At 40.0% G+C, this 23390-nt stretch overlaps 1 protein-coding gene across 3 annotated transcripts in view; it reads right to left on the bottom strand.

Moving 5' to 3' along the window:
• Window positions 1-20667: 20667 nt before the first annotated feature.
• TSPAN8 (tetraspanin 8) overlaps window positions 20668-23390 on the bottom strand; it is a 27644-nt gene continuing 24921 nt past the window's right edge. For all 3 annotated transcript variants that reach the window (XM_024737036.1, XM_024737038.1, XM_024737037.1), the window contains exon 8: window positions 20668-20956. In XM_024737036.1, coding sequence (XP_024592804.1) covers window positions 20903-20956 — 54 coding nt within the window. In that variant the 3' untranslated portion in view covers window positions 20668-20902. The remainder of the gene's footprint in view (window positions 20957-23390) is intronic.

Below are 23390 nucleotides of genomic sequence, written 5' to 3'. Positions count from 1 at the left end.
CCATTATTTTAAAAGTTGGTTTAGAACAGAACATGATGTGCTGATAGGAAGCAATTTTTCTGGGATAGACCATGAGGGCGGCATCTAATTCCTCTCATTCCATCCCTGAAAGGTTATAAATATATATTCAGGAGTCCTAGCAACTCTGCTTTAGGAACACTAAAAGGTGGATGCTAGTCAAAGACAGAAAGTTAAGAGCCTGACATCCAGAGATTGACCTGCACGGTACTTAGAGCAGTAGTAGCAGACAGAGCATCCCAAGGAGATTTATATCACCTATTTTCTGCCTCCCCTGACTTGAATACTCCAGGAGAGCAGGGATTTTTGTCTGTTTTGTTTAGTGTAGCCCAAGTCTATAGAAAAGTGCCCGGCGAATAGTAGGTGCTTAATAAATGATTTAATAAATGATGATTTTGATGCATGATTCAATTAACAGACCTGTGTAGGAAGTACAGGCAATGAGTAGATCCACAGCAATAATCACAAGAGAAAGTGAGAGCAGCTGGAGCAGAGGATGAAGAAGCTGGGAGGGGTGTGAATGCTATGAAAGGCAACCCTCCCTTGAGGGAAAGAGCTGAGACCCTGTCACCTGACAAGTGGGCACTACTGATTCAGTGGACTTGGACACAATGGTTAGAATGACCTCATTTAAGATCTACTACCTTGGGCTTCCCTGGTGGTGCAGTGGTTGAGAGTCCGCCTGCCGATGCAGGGGACACGGGTTCGTGCCCCAGTCCAGGAAGATCCCACATGCCATGGAGCAGCTGGGCCCGTGAGCCATGGCCGCTGAGTCTGCACGTCCGGAGCCTGTGGTCCGCAACGGGAGAGGCCACAACAGTGACAGGCCCGCGTACCGCAAAAAAAAAAAAAAAAAAAAAAAGATCTACTACCTTGTGGGATCCAGGGGACATTCACGTTATAAGTAAAAACAGCATTATGCATATTAAATGTTCTTGAGGACCTTCTTTCCTAGAAATGGAATTTTTAAAAATGTCCTTGATACTATCTTGAGATATAAAAAAGATCTATCATGTTCATTTTGCTTTGGAAAATCCATGATATATTTTAGAACTATTTTCATCAAAAGTATCTAAAATGCAAAGATAGTGAGGCTAGGTTTATGTTATCTTCTGTCTTCTGTAAGTATCTCAACCGCGGACAATGGAGCAGTGGCAATGCAGAACCACAGAACCCGTTCTCTGCCTCAGTTACACCAGAGATATGCCTCTTGATGCGAGATGAACAGAAGTCTGGCTCCAGAGCTGAGCATCAGCACAGGAAGTGAATACCACAGTTAAGCACATTCAGGCCAGAGAGACCTAGAACGAAGTTCCCAGGAAAGAAAACATGCTTAATAATGAGTCAGTGGACCCAGGAAGGATGAGACAAGGAGAAAACTCAACTTCAAAATATTGTCAGGAAACTGTAACGGTAAAGAGAAAAAGAGCTGTAAACACTGCATTCTAGTAGCTCATAATGGCCAAAGCTAGAGCAATTTGAGCAATAAATAAATGATGGTGGGATTGGATAACTTGCCAAAGAATAGAATAGACATCCATAAGTCCATACTGATATAAATACATGATTGATTAAATAAATAAAAGACAACAAATAGGTATTATACAAGAATTCAAAATACTAAATGTAAAAGGAACGAGGGAAATAGGAGACCAACATTAGAACACCACGGTATAACTGCTGCAGGCAAGATCCATGGATGAATGCTAAAATTAGTGGGTGAAACTTTTAGGAGAAACAGGATGTTTGAATAGCCTCAATGTAACTCCCCCAAAATATATATTAATTACTGTGGTGGTTTTAACATATGTCCACAAATTCTTTGATACTCCTCTTTCCAGATGTGGAGCTTAATTTCTCTCCCCTTGAGTGTTGGCTGAACTTAGTGACTTGTTTTCAAAGAATAGAGTATGGACAGGAAAAAAAAATAGAAACTTCACAGTGGAGAAGCCTGGCAGACACTATTTTCACAAGGTGATCAAGGTCAACATCACAAGTGATGAGTCATGTTGCCATCATGTACCCTTGATGTGAGAAGGGCACTTCATCTCTGATATTCTTCCCTAAAATACACTACCCCAATCTAATCATGAGAAAAACCTCGATCAGCCCCAAATTGAGGGGCATTTTACAGAATATTCTTTAAATGCATCAAGGTCATAAAAAGCAAGGAAAGACTGAGAAACTGACACAGATTAGAAGACACTAAGGAGATATGAGTAGTAAATGCAATTTGATATACAGGATTAGATCCTAGAACAGAAAAAAGGACATTAGTGGAAAAACTGGTGAAATCTGAATAAAATCTATAGTTCAGTTAATAGTTTAATACCAATGTTAGTTTTTTCGTTTTGATGAATGTACCGTGGTTACATAAGATGTTAACATTAGAGGAAGCTGGGTAAAGGGTATAGGGGGATTCTCTCTACTGTCTACAACTTTTATGTAATTCTAAAATTATTCCAAAATTAAATGTGTGTATATAATACAAAAAAAGAATAAAAAATAAATGCCAGGAAATGGGATAAAAAATAAAAATCATTCATGTTGAAAAAATAAATTTAGACTCAGCCCTAACACTGGCAAATTGAGGTTGAGAAATCTCAGAAAGATTCTCAGGTTTTTGGCTTCTTGTTGCCAAATAGTTGATCACCGTCATGAAAAAAGGCTGGGACAGGCTAGGGAGTGGGTGATAAGCTTACTAAATCTTTATTATATGCATATAAGGTTGACAGAAGAAGTCAACATCCAATTGATCTATTGATAAAACTAGAGTGTTCAATTACCTAGCTCATTTGTCACTCGAAAGAATGGTAAAGTGAAAAGGTCACATGATTTAGAAACACAAAAATTGGGTTCAAATCTTAACTCTCAGCAAACTATTTAGTTAAGTCAATCCCTTTACTGAAACACAGTTTCCTCATCTGCAAAACATAGGTAATAATAATAAAAATAATAATATCTATCTTATCCACTTCTAAAGTTTTGAGGAAATTTAAAAGAGATTATGTAAGTCAGAGGACTTGGCAAAATTCACCAAATGTAGTCCTACAGGGCCTTCTGCATTCTCTAAAAAGATGAAATTATAAACTGTGCACTTTTAATGATTAACAGATTCTAGGCATACTGTGGGATATGGGAAACTTTCCCGTAATAAAGATATTTAGTTAACTATAAAGTCTTCCTCCTTCATGATGCTAAAAAACAGAGTTTTCTAAACTGGGTTTCAAGTAGACTAGAAGAACATATAGTTACAATAAAATCTGCTTCATTTCCTAGGGTTTCATCATCTCAGTATATAACAGGGAAAATGATAAACACTCTTCATTTCCTCACCTGTAAAACGTAGAGATTGGTAGGTGATCTCCAAAAATCTTCCCAGTTCAAAAGTTTTTAGGATGTCTATATTCTTCCAAAGGAGTGATAATTCAAGACAAGGCTTTGCCAGATTACAGTTGAGGCATAGGAAAAGAAATCTATAACCTCTGTAAGTGCACTTGCAGTTTCCTGCTGAGATTTTTTGAGGATCTATCCTCCACAATGTTCAACCACCAACTGTCAATAATCTAACCAACAAATGAGCCAGAGTAAAAAATGTCACTGTTTGTTCTTGTCTCAGATGTTACAACTGAACTCAGTACGTTCAAAAATTCCATTTATGTAATCGAGTGTGTGTGTGAGTGTGTGTTTTCTTCATATTAAGGCCTCTGAATTAAGTGAAACTCTTATTAATTGTTTTCAGGCATATAAAATTGCCCAACTGACTCCACATAGGCAAAATCAAAGCAATCAACTCATTTTATTTTCAACTTTGACCACGTCATAGGAAAGGAACTTATAAATCTAGTCCAAATAAATCTGTTACATATCAGTCCAGAATAATTACCAAGCCCAGCTCAATCCCAGTTCAATTGACCAATCCTTTTATCTCTGTGATGTTTATATAAATCTTATCACAGTCATCACTCAGGGTTTGGCTTGAAGGCTGCCCAAAGAATAATAATTTTTTTTAACGGTAAAAACTTCATATTAGCCTCCACTTTTACCAGCTCTGGAGTGCTAAAAAGAACCTTCAGGATACATTACTAGATGTTGCCTTCTATTTTCTGAATTAAGAACCATTTAACATGTGAAAAGGTCTTCCTACTCTGTTCAGACTACCTCAGAGGTGTGTTTCCCTGTAAACACCCATAGCTACTGCCACATTTTGGCCTGGGAAAAATAAAAGTACCAGGTGTGGCATCTCCAATCCACCAACCCTAGAGAGCATTTTCATTCTTGTAAATTCACAAGTTTGGGCATATTCCTAACGTAAGCCAGATATACTTTGGTATGCATATTTTTCAGATTTTGGAAAGGTAATAAGGATCATATACCAGGTACCATGCAGCATCCCCAGGGAAGTCTGAGGAAACACCCAATCAGTCATAGGATCATGACTCCAGTGAAACATGAATATTCACACTCAGTAGAATAAGTAAAGATTATTAATAGCCTCAAGTCAATTCAGGACAAGTTTTGTCCTCAAATGAATTATGAAAACAAAAACTCATTTTCAAGAATTTTTTGGATTTGGAAATTGAGGCTCATGAATTGTGGACCTGTAGTGGGACTAGGATTTGAGTGTGAGAAGGGAACAAGGGGAAAAAATTCATATTATTTTAGTGTCTTCCTGTCTAGAAAAGAAACTATTTCTCCACTTGCAATAGTTAAAAGAATCTTTTGAGGGCCGATCCTCTCTAATTGAGACCTCAGCATCTTACCTTCAAAAGGATCCTTGCAAGTAGATAGCATGTGTATGTGCTTCCAACATATACTCTACAGTAATTTACTGCTTCCAAACTCCACCCAGTTTCTTTTATGATGTTCACAGTTTCAGAAGACAGTTCTGCTCAGGCCTGAAATAGCAGCCCACCTGGCTCCATTTATCCCCCTTTCATATTAAGGACAATGTAACCCCAAACCTTTACCTTCAACTTGTAAAGACTTCACACAGGCCATTTGGGAAATTTATTGTCGTCTTAAAGAGACTTGTCTTTTTCATTCAGTGGACCCCACTACAAAAACCAGCTCGGTACCTGTCGGCCATCTGGTCTCTGTGTATACACCAGGCCAAAATTTCCACATTTCCTCCTTTGAGTTTGCTCTGTAGAAGACAAATCCGATTAGGTGAAAAATAATGCTGCAAGACTAACAAGCCATTATTCTGAATGCAAATGACATTTTCTTTAATAAGTGTTCCCAGTCTAAATAAGCTTTGAACTTCAGATCTGCCTGGGTGCTGGGGTTTGTTTGCAATATTCATGTAGCCAACATGACGACACCTTTGGCTGAGACCCAGATATTTTTTAATCAGCAAAGCTGTAGTGTATGAAACAGATTCAAATGGCCCTTCCTTTTCCATGTCAGAAATTTCTGGGAACATAACCTAGTGATTCTAGCACAGAGCAAACAAAATTAAACCAAGGTTTATTGTATCGTAACAGCCAGTGTCTACTGGTAACTTGAAATCTAGCAGACTCTCGTAACAATAAATAGGGAAGTATTTCTTTTTTGAGAATACATAGAGTTATATGACAGTGACAGGTGGCAAGAGTTTTAGGTTCTGAACAAGCCATGTTAGTAATTTACTAACAATTATCTTTTCCTCCAGATCACTGTTTCTTGTCTCTACCTGTATATCAGTATCACCCGAGAAACTCTTTAAAAAATACTGATGTTTCACTCCATAGCAGAAATTAAACCACAAACTCTAGAGGTGGGTTTCAGAGTCTTTAGATTTTACGGTTTTCTTGGTAATTCCAATGCGTAGCTGATTTTGATAACAGTTACTCTGATATTCATTCATTCATTCAATTATTCAACATGTATTGACTACCAATTATGCCCTGGGACTACTCTAAACACTGGAGATTCAGAAAAAAATGTCCAGAATGGCTGGAGGATGGTCATCAAAGGTCACAACTGATGTTGGACAGAGTGCAGGAGCTGGGTCTTGCAGAACCTTGAAGGACTTTGGATTTTATTCTAGGTGCAATGAAAAGCCATGGGGTGGGAAGGGAGAGGGTTAAGCAAAGGAGTGACATGATCTGACTTATATTTTTAAAAGATTATTTTGACTGTCTCCTTGGAGAATATCATTAAAATGAAATCAAGTCCAAGGACAGAACAAACCATCAGTTTAGGGAACAAAACAATAGAAACTATTGGACACTTGCTTTTATTACTGGTTTTGTCTTAGACCAACTGAGTGGTATGCCAGCTGTTTTATAGTCATCATTCCTCTGGGCCACGTTTGGATAAATTACTCCAGCACCAGTGCTCTTAGTGAGCTTCCAGTGCTCAGAGGAGACTGCATATGACTTCCTCAGCTACTAGATAGAACTCACCTTCCGAGCACAGCACACATTTCTCATCTTGATTGTGCATGACTGACTGCTTCCCAGCCGAGGCATTCTCTCGGTAATAGAAGGATAAAAAGAATCTAAGTGATGACTCTTCCCAGCTGAGGCTTTATATGCTCATAGCCTAACATCTTCTCTTTGCCAAATATTGTTCGAATTATACGTTCATTAAATGATGTCACGGACAGCATCATCTTTCTAATCTTTGCAAAATGGAATTAAATATTTACTCCATTATATCCTTAAAAGCACTTTAAACTTTAACTATTTTTTAAAAAATGTTTAAGATATGTATTATTGTGATTATAAGAAGAGTAAGCCTCCAGCCTAGCTTGATTCTATTTTTATCCTAATTACACTTTAGAATGATAATTAAACAAGATATCTAGGCAAACTAATTTTAGTTGGCTGCCCAGTGAGGATACATTTACTAAAATTTATCTACTACGCTTATTAGTCATTAACTTATGAATAAGTAAGTAGAAAGCCAGTATGTTACTTAAGCAATGTGGGCATGTCCTCCAGCCCCCAAATACCTCCTTTTAAGCATGGTGCCAAAAATACGAGACATTCATTTGCTTGGGTCTCAGTCAAGTATTCATTTCATTTTGTAGAGCCCTCAGCTTTATCTTCTAACACTTTAAGAGATAAAGAATAGCAGTCAATTAAAAGCAAAAAATGCACATGAGGCTGGAACATCAGTCATAGGCTCTAAGTGTATGGCTACAGGGTAGGAGGAGCAATGGAAAAAAGGGCATTGGAGAAAGCTTTCTGAAAGAGAATGTAGAACAGTACAAAAGAATGATATTTCTGACTTCACAGTTATGTCCAAGACGATCCCTATAGTCCTAGACTTCCATTTTGAGTCAGAGCATAATGTTTCAATTCTTAAAAATATTAGCTTTTCTTTTCATCTGACGCCACCCATTGATAAGATTACTAAGGGAATAAATGGAATTATTCTTATTTCTTGAGCTCTTTATCCCCTCTCAAAGGGTCAAGTTCCTAGAGGATGGTAATAAATGAACCATGATAGAGCAGTTTGTGGAAATTTTTACTTGACCTGTAACTTAGCTTTATAAATAATTCTGAACAGCCATAAAATGACTATGCTTGAAAGATAAATGCTCGTTGAGGTAACAGAAAAACTCGCTCCATGCAATTCAGCAAGAATATAATATCCAGGACTTCCCTGGTGGTGCAGTGGTTAAGAATCCACCTGCCAAGGCAGGGGACATGGGTTCAAGCCCTGGTGCAGGAAGATCCCACATGCTGCGGAGCAACTAAGCCCGTGCGCCACAACTACTAAGCCTGCGCTCTAGAGCCCACAAGCCACAACTACTGAGCCCGTGCGCCACAACTACTGAAGCCCGCGTGCCTAGAGCCCGTGCTCTGCAACAAGAGAAGCCACCGCAGTGAGAAGCTCGCTCACCACAGCGAACAGTAGCCCCCGCTCGCCGCAACTAGAGAAAGCCTGTGTGCAGCAACAGAGACCCAACGCAGACAAAAATTATTTAATTTTTTAAAAAAGAATATCCAAAAAAAGGCTCTCATTTAAAACTATGTTTTCTAGCTATTATTTTTGTATACTTTGCTAATTCTATAACTTTATTTTTATAAAGTATACATTTTACATATTTTAAAGGAAGAGGAAAAAATACTGCTCCAGGATTTTTTTGTTTGTTTGTTTGTTTGTGGTACGCAGGCCTTTCACCATTGTGGCCTCTCCCATTGCGGACCACAGTCTCCGGACGCGCAGCCTCAGCGGCCATGGCTTACGGGCCCAGCCACTCCACGGCATGTGGGATCCTCCTGGACTGGGGCACAAACCCATGTCCCCTGCATCGGCAGGCGGACTCTCAAACAATGCTCCACCAGGGAAGCCCCATCCCATAGACTTTGGATCATCGTGTTTTCACTGTCGTTTGTTTCTAGGTAGTTTTTGATTTCCTCTTTGATTTCCTTCAGTGATCTCTTGGTTATTTAGTAGTGTATTGTTTAGCCTCCATGTGTTTGTATTTTTACAGATTTTTTTCTGTAATTGATATGTAGTCTTACAGTGTTGTGGTTGGAAATGATACTTGATACTATTTCAATTTTCTTAAATTTACCAAGGCTTGATTTGTGACCCAAGATATGGTCTATCCTGGAGAATGTTCTATGAGCACTTGAGAAGAAAGTGTATTCTGTTGTTTTTGGATGGAATGTCCTATAAATATCAATTAAGTCCATCTTGTTTAATGTGTCATTTAAAGCTTGTGTTTCCTTATTTATTTTCATTTTGCATGATCTGTTCATTTGTGAAAGTGAGGTGTTAAAGTCCCCTACTATTATTGTGTTACTGTCGATTTCCCCGTTTTAAAAATAATTATTTTTTTAATTTTTGGTTGCACTGGGTCTTCATTGCAGCATGCAGACTTTCTCTAGTTGCAGCGAGCGGGGGCTACTCTTCGTTGCAGTGCACGGGATTCTCATTGCAGTGGCTTCTCTTGTTGCAGAGCATGGGCTCTAGGTATGCGGGCTTCAGTAGCTGTGGCATGCGGGCTCTAGAGCACAGGCTCAGTAGTTGTGACACACAGGTTTAGCTGCTCCGTGGCATGTGGGATCTTCCCAGACCAGGGATCGAACCCATGTCCCCTTCATTGGCAGGCAGATTCTTAACCACTGCACCACCAAGGAAGTCCCTCAATTTCCCCTTTTATGGCTGTTAGCATTTGCCTTATGTATTGAGGTGCTCCTATGTTGGGTGCATAAATATTTACAATTGTTATATCTTCTTCTTGAATTGATCCCTTGATCATTATGTAGTGTCCTTCTTTGTCTCTTGTAATAGTCTTTATTTTAAAGTCTATTTTGTCTCATATGAGAATTGCTACTCCAGCTTTCTTTTGAATTCCATTTGCACAGAATATCTTTTTCCATCCCCTCACTTTCAGTCTGTATGTGTCCCTAGGTCTGAAGTGGGTCTCTTGTAGACAGCATATATACGGGTCTTGTTTTTGTATCCATTCATCCAGTCTATGTCTTTTGGTGGGAGCATTTAATCCATTTACATTTAAGGTAATTATCGATATGTATGTTCCTATTCCCATCTTCTTAATGGTTTTGGGCTTATTATTGTAGGTCTTTTCTTTCTCTTGTGTGTCCTGCCTAGAGAGGTTCCTTTAACATTTGTTGTAAAGCTGGTTTGGTGGTGTTGAATTCTCTTAGCTTTTGCTTGTCTGTAAAGGTTTTAATTTCTCTGTCAAATCTGAATGAGATCCTTGCTGGGTAGAGTAATCTTGGTCATAGGTTTTTCCCTTTCATCACTTTAAATATGTCCTGCCACTCTCTTCTGGCTTGCAGAGTTTCTGCTGAAAGATCAGATGTTAACCTTATGGGGATTCCCTTGTATGCTATTTGTTGTTTTTCCTTTGCTGCTTTTAATATTTTTTCTTTGTATTTAATTTTTGATAGTTTGATTAATATGTGTCTTGGCGTGTTTCTCCTTGGATTTACCCTGTTTGGGACTCTCTGTGCTTCCTGGACTTGACTGACTTTTTCCTTTCCCATATTAGGGAAGTTTTCAACCATAATCTCTTCAAATATTTCCTCAGACCCTTTCTTTTTCTCTTCTTCTTCTGGGCCCCCTATAATTCGAATGTTGGTGTGTTTAATGCTACCCCAGAGGTCTCTGAGACTGTCCTCAATTCTTTTCAGTCTTTATTCTGCTCTGCAGTAGTTATTTCCACTATTTTATCTTCCAGGTCACTTATCTGCTCTTCTGCCTCAGTTATTCTGCTATTGATTCCTTCTAGAGAATTTTTAATTTCATTGATTGTGCTGTTCATCATTGTATGTTTGCTCTTTAGTTCTTCTAGGTCTTTGTTAAATGTTTCTTGTATTTTCTCCATTCTATTTGCAAGATTTTGGATCATCTTTACTATCATTACTCTGAATTCTTTTTCAGGTAGACTGCTTATTTCCTCTTCATTTGTTTGGTCTGGTGGGTTTTTACCTTGCTCCTTCATCTGCTGCATATTTCTCTGTCTTCTCATTTTGTTTAACTTACTGTATTTGGGGTTTCCTTTTGCAGCCTGCACATTTGTAGTTCCTGTTGGTTTTGGTGTCTGGTCCCAGTGGGTGAGGTTGGTTCAGTGGCTTGTGTAGGCTTCCTGGTGGAGGGGACTGGTGCTTGTGTTCTGGTGGGTGGGGCTGGATCTTGTCTTTCTGGTGGGCAGGGCCATGTCCGGTGGTGTGTTTTGGGGTGTCTGTGAACTTAGTATGATTTTAGGCAGCCTCACTGCTATGGGTGGGATTGTGTTTCTGTCTTGGTAGTTGTTTGGCATGGGGTGTCCAGCACTGGAGCTTGGTGGCCATTGGGTGGAGCTGGGTCTTAGTGCTGAGATGGAGACCTCTGGGAGAGCTCTTGCTGACTGATATTATGAGGGGCTGGGAGGTCTCTGGTGGTCCAATGTCTTGAACTCAGCTCTCCCACATCAGAGGCTCAGGCCTAACACCAGGCCGGAGCACCAAGACCCTGTCAGCCACATGGCGCAGAAGAAAAGGGAGAAAGAAAGAAAGACAAAAAAAAAAAAATTTTAATAAATAAATTAAAATTTAAAAAATTTTAAATAATAATTATAAAAAAGAAGAGAGTAACCAAACCAATGAACAAATCCACCAATGATAACAAGCACTAAAACCTAAACTAAGATAAACATAAAAATCAGAGGGATTTCCCTGGCGGTCCAGTGGTTGAGAGTTCACCTCCAATGCAGGGGGTGTGGGCTCGATCCCTGGTAGGGGAGCTAAGATCCCACATGCCTCACGGCCAAAAGAACAAAACATAAAACAGAAGCAATACTGTAACAAATTCAGTAAAGACTTAAAACAAAAAAATTCAGAAACTAATCAGTCACAGACAGCAAACCCCAAGTCTACAGTTTCTCCCAAAGTCCACCTCCTCAATTTGGGATGATTCACTGTCTATTCACGTATTCCACAGATGCAGGTACATCAAGTTGACTGTGGGGATTTAATCCGCTGCTCCTGGGGCTGCACAGAGAAATTTCCCTTTCTCTTCTTTGTTCACACCGCTCCTGGCATTCAGCTTTGGTTTTGGCCTCACCTCTGAGTGTAGGTCGCCCTCAGGCATCTGTTCCCGCCCAGACAGGAGGGGGTTAAAGCCGCGGCTGATTAGGGTGCTCTTGCTCGCTCGGGCGTGGGGGTTGGGGGAGGGTATGATAGTCATAACTGGAACGCGGGGCGAGCCTGCGGAGGCAGCGGCCCACGTGACATTACAACAGCCTGAGGCGCTGTGTGTTCTCCCGGGGAAGTTGTCCCCAGATCCCGGGACCCTGGCGGTAGCGGGCTGCACAGGCGCCCAGGAGAGGAGGTGTGGACAGTGACCTGTGCTCGCACACAGGCTTCTTGGTGGCGGCAGCAGCAGCCTTAGCGTCTCATGACCGTCTCTGGGGTCCACGCTGATAGCCACGGCTCGCACCCGTCTCTGGAGCTCCTTTAAGCGGCACTTTTAATCCCCTCTCCTCGCACACCAGGAAACAAAGAGGCAAGAAAAAGTCTCTTGTATCTTTGGCAGCTCCAGGGTTTTTCCCGGACTCCCTCCCGTCTAGCTGTGGCACACTAACCTCTTCAGGCTGTGTTCATGCAGCCAACCCCAGTCCTCTCCCAGGGATCCGACCTCCGAAGCCCGAGCCTCAGCTCCCAGCCCCGCCCGCCCCGGCGGGTGAGCAGACAAGCCTCTCGAGCTAGTGAGTGCTGGTTGGCACCAATCCTCTGTGCGGGAATCTCTCCACTTTGCCCTCCACACCCCTGTGGCTGCGCTCTCCTCCGTGGCTCCGAAGCTTCCCCCCTCCACCCCCCGCAGTCTCCGCCCGCAAAGGGGCTTCCAGTGGGTGGAAACCTTTCTTCCTTCACAGCTCCCTCCCACTGGTGCGGGTCCCGTCCCTATTCTTTGTCTCTGTTTTTTCTTTTGCCTTAGCCAGGTACGTGGGGAGTGTCTTACCTTTTGGGAAGTCTGAGGTCTTCTGCCAGCGTTCAGTAGGTGTTCTGTAGGAGTTGTTCCACGTGTAGATGTATTTCTGATGTATCTGTGCCGAGGAAGGTGATCTCCACGTCTTACTCTTCCGCATCTTGAAGGTCCCCCTATCAAATAATGCAATTTTAAAACAAATATTCTTTCAACTTATACAGTGCTGTATGTCAATTATATCTTTAATAAAACTGGAAATAAAGAATCTAAGCCTAATAAAAATTAAAAATATTCTTTCAAATGGGCATTGTTAGGGAGCTGTTCTTCCCCATATCTGATATTTCTTCCATATTCAGGGAGCTCTGTTAGTTTAACTCTGGAAGGCTCTCTTCATGCCCTTCTCAGCCCCTCTTCAACACCAAACTATCCTAGGGGCCTCCCCTCCCGAGGAGAGGTAGAGGGATTCATCTGATGGTAAATTGGAGATGAATAAACTGGGCTTAATTCCTCCTTTTCCCCTTTGGAAGCCAGCAAGTGTCTCAGATAGCTCACTTCATGGCCGAATTTTATAGTTTGTGAAGTGTTATCTCAAGCCCAACTTTTGGTGTATGTGCTTTGACACAGAAATAAAATTAAGAGTAGAATTTATAGACCCAAATAACACATTAAGAGTATTCTTGCAGGGCTTGGACTCATGGACAATGGACTTGAATGTGTGGGGAGGGAATGACCCTTTGGAAGATCATAAAGCCTGACTTACACTGTGCCAGGAGGGGGTTTACCATGGTGTGATTGGAATTTAACTGCTGCAACTTGACCTTGGCAGGTGATTCCTACTTTTGGCAATTTTGTCCACAGGCTAGTGGCTGTTTCATACAGGCAGAACTGTGCACATGGGTGGATTCATGCAAGTCTTTGGACCATGTAGGCCTCAGCAAAGGCATGGGGGTGGGAGACCTGGGGTGGGTTGAAGAGGTACAGTTCTAATCTCAGGGAAAATGTGTGCCATTAGCCCACCCTAAGCCAAATGCTGGAGGCTTTATAACACAGGCTGTTGCATTTTACTCCACAGGCACACCTGAGGCAGAGACTCAAGTCTAAAAGACAGTCATTCCACATTAGACAGTAGAAGAAAGAATAATGTTTGCTGCATTCAATGCAAGACTCTTGAGTCCTTTCCATGCTCCAGAACACTGGGGAGATAATAGCTATGAATTATCAGAGCCAGTCTTTATGAGGGCAGAACTTGATCAGCTGCCCCAAATTCACTCTGAAATAAGGATGAGATGGAATCTATGGAAGGCCTAATATTGAATTTATGAAGTTTGTCCACAGGCTCAAGAATAGAAAATATTTTAAAATTATTGGGTGTGTTTCAAGATGATCCCATTATTGTAGGTGGCATGCAGGTGCTCTGAGGGAACATGTTTGAGAAAATTTATGAAGTTCAACACAACAAAAATAAGTACTGTGGAGCAGAAACTGGTTCTCACTGGACTCCTCTAAGCACATGGTTTGCAACTGCACAGCATATATAATCATCAATTAATTCAAAATCTCTAGGGATAGGAGCCAGGCATTGGTATTGAGATATCAACTTGGAATAAAGTATGTAAAGTGCCTAGCCTTCAACCTGGCAAATAGCTGGCATCTTCTAGATAGATATTGGTGCCTGTCCCAATTTCCTCCTCTACACAATGCGGTCTTTCCTTTTCCTAGGATGACTGGGTAAATTACAAAGAATTTAAATGGTCTTACCAACACTTTTTCACAACAGGTAATCCAACACTGCAGTTTAAATCCAGCCATCTCAGAAAAGCTTATTTGAACAGTTATTTTTCTTTGAAGATTTAGTAGTCTCATAATCCCAACATTGTTCCTTCTTTTTCCCCTTCCCTGAACTAAAAAATACAAGTTTCTCAGTTCTTTAACCAGGACACACATCACTACCAACCATAAAGATATAGGATAATTACATATAAGAGTAATCTGAGCAGTAGGGAAATAGAATTTCTGCTTTGTATGTTTCAAATATATGCTGTTTCCAAGATATTTTTAGACATTTTATGGCTGGATTCTTCCCAGGAAAGTTGGTTCTTCCATCAGAAATTTGCTCTTTCTATCTAAGGATTTTCAGATCTTTGGAAAGTACTTTCCAAAGTCCAGAATTTTAAACCACTGAGGGATAACTGATGAGGATAAAAAAGGTATTGGGGGTTTAGCCAGCATCGCACAAAGCCAGGCCCACAGCCTGACAGCTCCAGCTGCCAGACCCATGAGACTTTGCTTTTCCCAGGTCAACAAGGATTCACCGCATCCTAATGCTCATTATACACATTTGATATTCATTTTGTTTCTGAGTATTTACTGGGCTTAGTTTTCTTGACTTGACTGTCTCTAGGTTAAGATTTTTTTTTTTTGGTTATTAGAAAAAAGAGGTCCGATTGCCAGTTATGACGGCTTCCAGTTATGAACTTATTAACGATTTCTTGCATGTTTATAACATTCCTGACCATTTCCATTTCAAATTTTGCCATGACCCTTAACCTGTTTTCCAAAATCACAATTTCTGCAGAGAACAACATGTTTTGTTGGAATCACTTGAAATAATGTCACAAATTACTCTTGGAGATATCGCGAGCCAGGTGCAATGTCATGTTCGCCTCGTTTAGTTATTGCTCTTGGCCTTGCCGCAACTGATGCTCAGATTGTATTAAATAGACATGACTTATTCGGGTCTCACCTTACCGGCAAAGCTGACTGAGCTTTCTCTCCACTTGATGTGTGCTGTTTAACATCACGATGATTCCTGGATTACATCCCTTTTCATTTACTGTCTGTCATTCCATGCAGCTCACTTCCTGGCTCATTATTCCTTCTCTGTCTTTTTGTTCCATAACTTAACATGATGGCTGGATAGCAGTCTTGGAAAGAGAGTCTGAGCAGATTTATCATTCTGTGGAGGAGCTGGTGTCAAAATCCATTTCAAAAATCCAGATCTTTGAAGATGAACTCCTTGATGGCCCCAAACTTTCTTTGAAGTGTAAAGAAGCTCCATAATCAAAACCAAAACTCGATAAGTGAGTATTGAAATGCTAATGCTAGGTCTACTTATTCTTATAATGATGGTGATATTACAGCTACTAACATTTATTATGTACTAACTGTAGTATATGTTCTAAATATTTTGCATGCATTGATTGCTTCATTTAATCTCACAACAGCCCTATAGAGGTTTCTTTTCATCCTTGGTTTTCAGATGAGGTACAGAGAAAGTAAGTAATATGTCCAAGATCACTCAATGACTAGACAGTGAAGCCATGATTGGAACTTGAACAAATCTGATTCCAGATTCTATAGCTCTTAACCACCACCTAGTGTAATAGAAAGAGGAGATCAAAGTGGTACTAAACAAACTCTTCTCAGGAAAAAGGACAGGATATTTTCATCTTCAGGTATCTTTTGGAGTCAAGTTAATTGGTTGTAAGGCATAGGACCTGTCAACTTTCATTTATGGATATGGCAATTTTAATGTCTTTAAAAACGCAAGCACTATTTCTTATTCTTTCATTTAATAAACATTGGTTGGATAAGCATCTGTCAGAAGGTACCATACTATGTGTGGGTAGTACATAAAGTTAAAAAAGACACATTTCTTGCCTCAATTGTTCCCCAAAAGACTAAAGCAGCAGGCATGAAAACAGAGGCTTGAAATACAGAGTGATACATGTTATGATGGGGGTGTGCACAAAGCATAAGGCTAAAGGAAAGGAGACCACTCAATTTGGGTTTATGGCAATATGTCAACATACTCTGATGTTCAGGTATTACCCTCAGCAATTTAGCTCCTCTAGAAAGAATCTAAAACTGTTTCTGTAACAAATCAGCTTTTTTCCAAGAGATATACTACAGTGTTGTGTTTTAAGAATGTAAGCTGTGGAGTCAGGGTAGTTGAATTTGAATCCTGGCTCCACGAACTTTGGGCAACTTACTAAACCTCCCTGTGGCTCAGTTTCCTTATCTATAAAATGAGGATAACAATTTTAATAATGGAATTGTTGTGAGAATTGAATAAGTTAATACATGTGAATTCCTTAGAGCATTACCTGACATATAATACATATAATACTATATGTATTAAATATTTTTACTATAAATAAAAATATTGATAATCTATGAAAAATTTTTATAAACTAAGAATGGATAACTTTCTTCAAATGGACCAGGTATTATTAATGAGCCTCTAATATATTCTAGGTACTTGCCAGGGTGTGGGGAACAAATTCAATTTAGGGGCTCAGGAATACTCCAGAAGCTTATAATAAAATGGAGGCAACAAAAAAACTAGGCAAAATACATTAGAATAAGTGATATTTAAATATAAAGTGCTATGGGAAGATGCAGATGAATGGAAAAAATTAATTCAGTCCTGATGGATCCAGAAAAGCTTCACTGACATTTGAGCCAGACCTTGAAGGAATCCAACTAAATGATTGCCAAGGTCATTCCTGGCATAGGGAGCAGCATGGAAAAGATATGAAGAGATAACAGAAGAAAAGAAAGTTGAAGGCTCATGAGGTGCTACTGGAGCAGTGTCTGGAGATGAGCCGGGAAGAGGGGGATTAGTTCTTACTAAGAGCCTTGTAGTCAATTCCAAACTTGTGAGCGAGTAATATAACATGATAACATCTGCATTTTAGAAATATCACTCCTCTGGCACAATGGGCAATGGATTTGAAGACAGTATAAAGTAGAAAAACTCATCAAGAGATTGTTGCAATGATCTTAGAGAGAAGTGATGATGACCTGAACCAGGGCCATGGCTAAGGGAAGAGGAAGAAAGAAGATACAATAGAAGTATCAACAAGGCAGAGTGACAAACTAGACATGGTAGATAAAGAGATGTACTGTAGGATGTTTAGCAGCATCCCTGGCTTCTGCCCACTAGATACCAGTACCACTTCCCCTCTACCCCAGCTGTGACCACCCTTCAGACATCGTCAAATATCCCCTGAGGGGCAAATGGCCCCAGGTAAGAACAACTGCTCTAAAGTCCTCTCTACCTCTAAATTGCTTTGAATATTCATCAAAGCGGAAAGAATCCAGGAAACTTCATAGAATTTCACATGAAAATTTTAAATCTTAAGTTATACTTTCCACAATTTTCATACCCTTTAATCAAAAAGTTCAACACCTGTGTGCTTGCTCTCTAAATCTCCAATTGCTATGGCAGTCTTCCCGGTCTGCTTAGTCCAATCCTTGCCTATCTCAGCTTTGCTTTGCATCAGAAAACTGCCTTTCCCAGGCTCCCTTGCTTTCTGGTGTCCAGGTGAGGTCAGCCAACGGAAGGCACTGTCAGAAGACTGGAGAGCAGAGGAAGGAAGAAACCATGGCACGTCTCCCTTTCTCCGTTCTGACAGTAGCCACTGAGTCACCTTCATGGCTTCTATTCCTGCTAGACAGTCCTTCTTCTGTGTCCCTGCCATGGTTCCATCTTCCACCAGGTGGCCTTAGATCCTGGAATCTGGTAACATTTTCTCTGTCCCTCCAGGCCTACAAGTGGTAGCAACTTCCTACTGTTGCTAATCTCTGGTTTACCTTGCCATCGCATTTGACTTCTTACTTCTTCCATCACCTACCTGTGCAAGCAGTTGCTACAAACTAAACTGTGTCCCCCCTGCACCCCAAATTCATACGTTTGGGCCCTAACCCTCAGTGTGGCTGTATTTGGAATAAGGAAGTAATTATGGTTAAATGAGGTCAAAGGGTGAAGCCCAGATCTGACAGGATGGCTGTACTTTTAAGATGAGACACTAGAGAGCTCACTCTCTCTCCCTGTCATGTGAGAACGAAGCAAGCAGGTGGCTGTCTGCGAGCTAGGAAGAGAGCTCTCACCAGGAACTGAATCTGCCAGGACCCTGATCTTGGACTCCCAGCCTCCAGAACTGTGAGAAGATTCATTTCTGTTGTTTAAGCCACCAGTCTGTCATATTTTGTTACAGCAGCCTGAGCTAACTGAAACAGCAGTTCCCTGTGTTATATTTCCATTATTTGTAATGGCTAGAGAGGTTTTGTTTCTCTGCCTACCCTGACTGACACAGTTCTTTACATCATTGATACCATAAAATATTTACCACGAACTATCTTAGTATGTGCCTGACTATGCAAAAGGCATGTTCATATTCATTTCCTAATCTATTTCTTCCAAAAACTCTGTAAGGTAGGGCAAAATGATACAACATAAGGAGCACAAGTTTTGAGTCACTTGACTCAGTCACAACTCCTCTACTTACCAGCTGCATGACCCAAAAAAAGGTAGTTAATCTCATTAGACCCTGGTAGCCTCCTCTATTAAATGGGTCTAATAATAGTACTAACCTAAGAGGGTTGTTCTGGATTAAATGAGTTACCCTATGCAATGTACTTACAATATTTTTAGGCATATAGTAAGCTCTCAATAAATCTAAATATTATTTTTAGCTACAATTTATTGAGTGCCTATTATGTGCCAAGCCCTGGGACAGGTACTAGGGACATAAAGACAAATAAGAAACAATCGATGTCTTCAAGGAGTTGCATATAATCACAGAGGCAAACACATAAACAGGTAATCATAATAAAATATGGCACCTTTATTAACAGACATATTCTGGGAAAGCCAAATAGAGCACGATCCACAGACAGGGTTTGAGAGGCAACTGTCAATGTCTGAATCCCAGTTCTGCCAATTACTTATGGTTTGGCTCTGGGCAAATTACCTAACTCCTCTAAGCCTCTATTTTCTCACCTACAAAATGAGGCTAGTAGTAGTATCTACGGCATATGGATGTGGTGAGAAGAAACAGATAATACAAGTAGTTTCTGGTACAGTTCCTGGAAGATGGCATGCTCAGAAAAGGATAGTTATATTTGTCATGAATAGGGAGCAGAGAATTGGGTTGCCTAACCTAGCCCAGGGCTCCCCCAAGTTCTTGCTCCCCACTGGTTCCTCTGATCTATTTCATCTACTTCCTCTTCCTCCTCAGAAGAGGTGGCTGAGTCTATCATACTTTTCTACTATGAGTATAGATTAATATAGCCACTTATAAAATTTCTCTACAGACTCTATGAAATCTAATTACAGTATATGTATACAAAGCAGTTCCACTCCTGCATGTCTACCTAGAAATGAGTACATATGTGTACCAAAAGATGTAAAAGAATGTTTATAGCAGCTTTGCTCACAATAGCACCAAATTGGAAGCAAACCCAATGCCCATCAACAAGAGGATGGATAAATACACTGTGATATATTCATATAGCATGGGATACTACTTAGCAATGAGAATAAACTAAAGTGACGCAAAACAATACAGATGAATCTCACAGACAACATGATGAGCAAAAGAAGCTGGAGTTCAGACTTTACTTTCTATTTAAAGAAAGTTCAAGAAGGAGTAAAATAAATCTATGGTCATAGAAATCAGAAGAATGGTTACCTTTGGGGAGGTATTTGCTGAGAAAGGCAGTGGTGTACTGGTAAATGTTTCACAAGCAGCACTCCAAGAAAAGCCCTGATTTTATAGAATTTGCCTATTTCTATGATGTAAATACTTAAATACCCCCAGTGTGGTGGATTTCAAGTTACCAACTTGATGTCACTGAGCACGAAGTTGGGAAGAGATGGATATGTATATAGTCTGCTCTGGCAAGTCGGTGAGCTCCAACTCCAGCCGCCCCGGCGGGTAACATGAAGGGGTGTTCTGGTGTGCTGGAAATGCTCCATATCTTGATCTGGACAGTGCTTGCTATCCACGTAGTGAATACTTAAGATTTGTTCACTTTATTGTGTGTATACTATACCTTGATATAAAGTAAAATGTAAAAATGCCTGTGAGAGCTACAAAGGGAAAAGCACTTATAACTATTTCCCAGAGGAAGATTCAGAGATGTACCAGAGATTCAACGGCTGGAAAGGCAGCATTCAGATCTTCTTGTCCTCACAACAGAGAGAAAAAGAAACACTATTAGTAGACACTGGCATAAACAGACAAGAGACGGTGACTCTTTCAGCTGGGCCACTCTCAACCTTCCAACATGAGGCTTAATTTGATCTTACCACCAATGGTTGATACATCACGCAAGACAGAGTGTTGCTTCTGAAAAGCCTAGACGCACTGCCTTAACTAACTATGGTCCTGTTGCTTAGAGATTAGTATTCCACTGGGTGGCTCCAGATGAATGCTTTAAGCACAGTACCACCTGAACACAATGATCAGACAGGAAAGAGCATCAATGTAAACAATGTTACTTTTATTTTGAGGAAAAATGCACATTCATCTAATTTCCTTGTGTCCCTGAAATCTTAAATATGTTCAATATGACTGGAAGGTCTCTGTGATCTAGCTAAATGACACATTTTAATAGGACAGCTGCTCTTAACACAGCACTCATATATTTAAAGTTACAAATCCAAAACAAAATTTTAAAGGGGTTTGACCGATGATGACTTGACACATCTACAGACTTACTTCTTCCTGATCTGGCAGTACAGGACAATAGAAAATATCAGACCAAGTACCTAGAAAATAAGAGGATTAACATGGAATTTAAAGTAAAACACTAGAGATATTATAAATAAAAAGAACATTGTATATGAAAAGATTCTGGCTACTGACAATTCGAATGTTATTTATCTAAGCCATCTCTCTTCCTGGGAAATTAGAGACTCTAACATTGAGAAAACGCTCAGTATTTTTGTGTTTCAATCAGGGTTTTCAGCTAGCAGTCTGCCTCTAACTGGCCCTATTTGTGCAGTAGCAGCTGTCACTGAAGCAACCCACCCTTTTGCAATACACACACCCTCTGTAGGGCATGGCCATGGAACTCTGGGGAACTCAGGCCTCTGGGTCTAAAGATGCCTACTGCTTCTATGAAAAGCTTATAATCATCTGGTTTAGATCATCCACATAAAAATCAAGGAGTCTAGAATTTCTCTTGCCATATTTTTAGGCATCGCCAAGAGGAATGAAAGAAAAAGTAACCCTTTTCTTAAAAAGCTTCTAAATTGAAGGGGAATGGCATCATTCAGGAATTTCCTTTGAAGTGAAAATGTACAGCTGAAAATCTGGGGCATAATTTCCATCTCATTAAGTGGCTCTCCCAAGAATGAGGGACCCCAGCACTTGCCCTAATTGGCTCTAAAGTTGGTGAGTGGCATGCTGTGGCTTTGATGTAGAAATGACAGAACCTGTGTGTATTGCAGATAGAAAGTTTCCTCTCCACCAGCCTCCTCTGAGGGGAGTCAGGGAGAGGATGACATGCCATTTATGCTGAGTCATCTCCAGCGCTCCTACCGTACGGAGATGTCCTGCTTACTAATTCTTTCCCGGAAATGCCTTTCAAATGAGAACTGCTGCCCAATATTTTTTCCTTCAAAAAAAAAAAAATACTGAGGGACTTCCTTGGCCATCCAGTGGTTAAGACTTTGCCTTCCAATGCAGGGGATGCGGGCTCGATCCCTGGTCGGGAGCTAAGATCCCACATGCCTCGTGGCCAAAAAACCAAAAAGAAAACAGAAGCAATATTGTAACAAATTCAATAAAGACTTTAAAAATAGTGCAAGTCAAAAACTCTTAAAAAAAATATTGACACCAATTCTTTGCAAAAATAATGACTTTCATTCAGAATGTTCTAAAAGTCATTCTTTTTGAATGACCGGAGAAAATGTTACAATTTAGTCTTTTACTTTGGTCCCAAGCCTTAAGTCTGGGAGATGAGTATCAGGAAAGAATCACGAAAATGGGCAAAACAGTGGGATAAGGCAGCTATCATCTTTTACTGTCACATCCGTGAAATAGAAGCCCAGCTTGCATCAGCAGACTAGACAGTTAATACCATACTTTCTTGCATTTCACTGCCTCTGAAAAGAAAATGTATCATTGTTCGTAAAAATAGGTAATAATTAAAAGAGATTCATCCTATAGTAATGGATGCTAAGACTCAGGATAAACTTGCTAAGTAATGTACACGTGCTCCTCATATTCTGAAGCCATCTAAAAAATGTAAAATTATTTTTTCTCTCTTTTAACTGCTCCATTCCTGGGCCCATTCCTGGGTCCATTCCTGGGACCTCCTGTCAGGATAACTTTTATCCTACAAAGTGGTGACTATCAGTGTCAATGGCTTTTTTTTTTTTTCCTTAATTAAAGTGAGGAGAGAAAGTGCTGATCATTTTTTGTGCTTGTAAGTTGCTGTAGTCAAATAAGGAGAGATATGATAGTCTGGTTAATGCAGAATAAAGAGAATTCCAGTGTCTACAGATAACATTTTCTTACAAAATAAAGCATTTTGCATAGATTTCTAGCATCCTACCTGAGAAGAATCCCTCAGGTATATGTTCTTAACAGAGCCTTGACAAAAGCTATTGGCCATTCCATCAGAGCCTATGCCTAAACAGACTAACGCCAATGATGTAAACGTCAGAGGGTGGGTTTTTTCATGTGATATTTTTCTATGGAGATAGTTTTAAGTGTATTTTCTGCAGGGAGATATTTGCTTTGTTTGCTTCTTAAAAATATTTATTAGAAGTATTTTTCTGTCTATATATCTTTATGTTTTCTTGAATTTGAAGTTGGGGAAAAGAGAATGTAGGCAGGCCTAAGTGTTAGGCAACTAGTATTAAGACTGTAAGACAGACTGATGGACATTTTTTGGATACGTTTTTATAGAATAGCTATCTTAGCTATAGACTATTTTCAAAGCTATTTTTTAAAGTAAAAATGAGAGGGAATACAAAATGATTTTTCTTTCTCTTCAAATCCCAGAGGGAGGGCAGGTTTTCTATTGAGAGAGTGAATGAAAAAAAAATTTCAAACAGTTCTTTGAACCAACTATCGTATCTACATAAAGTCTACAAATCACACTTAACTGGCATAACTTGAAATGGTTATAGTTTGTGATATTACCATGTAAATTCTATACCTAAAAATTCCTCTATGAAAGGTTTTCAGTAA

Source organism: Neophocaena asiaeorientalis, unplaced genomic scaffold (genome assembly GCF_003031525.2).
Source record: "Neophocaena asiaeorientalis asiaeorientalis breed wild unplaced genomic scaffold, Neophocaena_asiaeorientalis_V1.1 scaffold134, whole genome shotgun sequence".
Classification (NCBI taxonomy): domain Eukaryota; kingdom Metazoa; phylum Chordata; class Mammalia; order Artiodactyla; family Phocoenidae; genus Neophocaena; species Neophocaena asiaeorientalis.
The sequence above is the reverse complement of the archived record's forward strand: the minus strand, read 5'-3'. Positions and strand labels throughout refer to the sequence as shown.